Source organism: Microtus ochrogaster, chromosome 8 (genome assembly GCF_000317375.1).
Source record: "Microtus ochrogaster isolate Prairie Vole_2 chromosome 8, MicOch1.0, whole genome shotgun sequence".
NCBI lineage: Eukaryota > Metazoa > Chordata > Mammalia > Rodentia > Cricetidae > Microtus > Microtus ochrogaster.
In genome coordinates this window covers 48580807-48584156 of record NC_022015.1, presented here as the reverse complement: position 1 = coordinate 48584156, position 3350 = coordinate 48580807, and the positions used below count along the sequence as shown (strand labels likewise).

Here is a 3350-nt window from a genome sequence, read left to right as displayed (position 1 = left end):
CATGTCTTGAAGATTCATTTAAGAAATTAATAAGCTGGCAGGATAGTAAGGCTGGCTCAAAGAGAGTTATAGATAGTATTTGTGGAGTCTGTAAGAAAAGTACTGGAATAACATCGCTTTGATATAAATCTGGTCCCTGTATAGAACAATAAACTGAAGCTTGTAGAGTTTTGTTTCTGTCATAAAAATGATTTGCATCTCTGCCAGCCAGATTTATTTTGTTTCACTGTCAGCTGTTCTCAACTGGGGAATGGTTTTGTCCCCAGGGGACACTGGCAACAGCAAGTGTGTTAGAGTTACCACTCAGGGTGGGGTTGGGAGTACACAGAAGACAGATGGCTCTAAGTCTCGGCTCTAAGTCTCTTCAGTGGGTACAACACCACCCATATAAGACCTCTCTAGACCCAAGTGCCAGTGGGGCTGGGGAGAGAAAACCTGGTGAAGTCTATACAGGTTAACATCTAGACTAGTAGACTAGATCTAAACTAGTCTTCTCAGGAAAAGCTTTACAGGACAGTTCCTCCCTCCTGCCCTTTTTTTTTTCAGTGTTTCTGGGGTAGGAAGGGTATTGCTCACAGTCCAGGCTTGCCCAGAACTGACAATTCTGCATCAGCCTTCTAAATGCTGGGATTACAGGTACTGCCAACAACCAAAATGGAAATTTTTTGCTTATTTTTTTGTTGTTGAATTTCGTTTCTGAGAGTTTTACCCCAGGCCGACCTCAAACTCAGGCTGGTCTTGAACACCTGACCTTACCCTGACCTTCAGAGTGGCTTTAGGGCATCCCCTTCAGGCAGCACCTTTTCTTACCAGCATTCAACACTGGGTGTAGACACAGTTAAAAGCTGGTAAGAAAATGCTCGGTAAAGGCTCTCATTGCCAATTTTCAGGTTCTGCGTAGGTGTCTGTATGCTTGTGCGACAAACAGAACCGTCAGCAGGTTTGACTCTGTAAAGAACACGGAAACAGCATCACTGTCATTTTCCTGTCAGACGATTTCTTCATGGTCACTTTCAAGTGTTAAGAAAACCTATGTAATCGTCAAACTAATGCAGGCTAGGTTGTGTTTAAAAAGGCAAGCCATATTTTAAAATGCTAGACTCAAAAACCCTGGATTCTCTTATTTCCCCCAAGAGACTGTCCTGTAAATATGGAGAGCATCCAAGAGGTAGAAAGAAAACCCACTAGATATCTGATGGGAAAACGTTTGGAAGTGCAGAATCACAGAGTTGCAGTTTGTGGCACATTAATTGACTGGCTTATTGATCGCTAGGGCTGGGGACAGTGTATGCTAGGCAAGTTCTCTAACACTGAGCTATATCGAGGCTCTGTCTGGAGCACTTCTGATTGGTGTGGCACAAATTCTAATAGTTCTTAATAATAAAAACTCAGTGTCAGATATAGGGGCTAATGCTGAAGGATCAGAGAAGCAGAGCAGCCAGCCACTAGAGAGTTCTTACCTCTACCAATGCTCAGACTGAAGGGGTGATCCTCTCTCTACGAATCCTGACTGAATCTCTTTCTATGAAACCACAGACTGCATGCTCAGACTGAATCTTCAGTCTGCTTCTGAGTTCCTGTCTCCTCCCACTAAACTGAATGCTGGGAGAAAGGTGGTAGAGTCAGAGGGAAGCCATGTGGCCCCGCCGGAGACAGACGCTAGAACTGTACTCGATAAGCCACAACCTTGTGGCAATACACAGAATAATGGAAATGGGTTAAATTAAGATGTAAGAGTTAGCCAATAAGAAATTAGAGCTAATAGGCCAAGCAGGGATTTAATTAATACAGTTTCTGTGTGGTTATTTAGGTTCTGGACAGCCAGGATGAACAAGCGGCCTCCTGCAACAATCTGGACCTTGGGGGAGGCCATGTTTGCTGCAGGCTCCTGGCCAGCAAACCCTAGGGACACAAAGCAAAACCTTTCCCTCCTGCTGTTTCTCCAGCAGCAGCTACAGTTGATTGACAGCTTTCGGTGGTCACAGTCTGTCAGGGTGAGCTCTTCCGTGTGTGCAGCTGCTATCTGCTGACTACAAAAGTAGCTGAAAGGGTCCTCCCTGGGTCATTGCTGTCACAGGGGGGATTTTGATTTAGTCAAGGTAATTAAAATCAGGACTTTAAACAGCTTGGCCAAATACATGTATGTAGCTGCTGATTTGAGCCCAGGTTCTGTTTATGTTTTGTATTTTTTAATATTGTGTACAACCAAACCACTCACTTGTTATCAATGGATATTAGACATAAAGAAGTAATGACAACTGACCACGTGAGGCAATATAAGAGTATATATTATATGAACTGAGAAGATTGTGGGCAATCTATTTTATTATTAATAAACAAATTTCATATCTGAATTAGGACTGGTCTACATATATACATAATTTTATTCTCAGCATTGAAAGAATTTCTATCCCCTGCCCATGACTTTCAGAGAAAGGCCCTGGTTTTACATATGATTGAAGAAAACTATGATTTTGTAATTCAGAGTGCTATTTTCAGAAAACCAAGTAAAACATACTTAATCCTTCTATGGATATAAAAGTCTCTTCACAGAGACACACAGGTCAAGCAGAAAAAACCTGCTACTACAAAGCACAGTCTCCAGATGCTGCAGTAAACTGCTGACTCGGTCAATGTCAGAACAATATTTTGGGTAATGCTGCTGACTGCAGGTGGGGGGCATTGCTATGAGATTGCAGACAGCAGCATTTTTTCAAATTATATATTATAAGCAATACAAACACAAAAATGCTGTGTAGTATACAAGGCTCCTTTCATAGTGTTTGAGTGTGTGTATACAACAGAAATATACATAAAAACGTGGACACAACAACTATACACACAAATGCAGAAACACACAACATAATACTGGTGGACTAGCCAGAAACCTTTCTCTCAGGCTAGGTCCTAGTCAGGAAAACCTGACCTCCATTCTTATAGAGGAACCCTGGCATGGGCACACATTGCTCTACGGATTGGGAAAGGTGTGATAAAAAAGGAACAAAGACACAGGAGAACCGCCACTGCCCTGCAGGACACACTGCATCCCAGCTAACGTTCTTCAACACATCCCTTCATGTTTCTTTTTTGCCCAAGGTAGGGTTTGCTGTCCTTCAAGTTTCTTAATCCATCCCAGGGGGACTTGCTGCATTCCATCTTTGTGCTGTCCCTCACAAACCTTAGGAATAAAGAGGAAAGTGTGAATACCCCAAATCCTATTTGATTAGATCTTTACACCCAATACCCAAGAATGTTAAGATTACAAAGATTTTTGTGGCAAAAATTCTGCTTCCTCCATAAAGAAACATACTGAATACAAATCCTGTTGTTTTAATTTTTTTTTTTTTTTT

The 3350-nt window shown here is 42.0% G+C and overlaps 1 protein-coding gene across 1 annotated transcript in view; it reads right to left on the bottom strand.

The window, feature by feature from the left end:
* Positions 1-2387: 2387 nt before the first annotated feature.
* The window catches only part of Nmrk1 (nicotinamide riboside kinase 1), a 23850-nt gene continuing 22887 nt past the window's right edge, over positions 2388-3350 (bottom strand). The window contains exon 9 of the mRNA XM_005352029.1: positions 2388-3178. Within this exon, the coding sequence (XP_005352086.1) occupies positions 3171-3178 (8 nt within the window). The 3' untranslated portion in view covers positions 2388-3170. The remainder of the gene's footprint in view (positions 3179-3350) is intronic.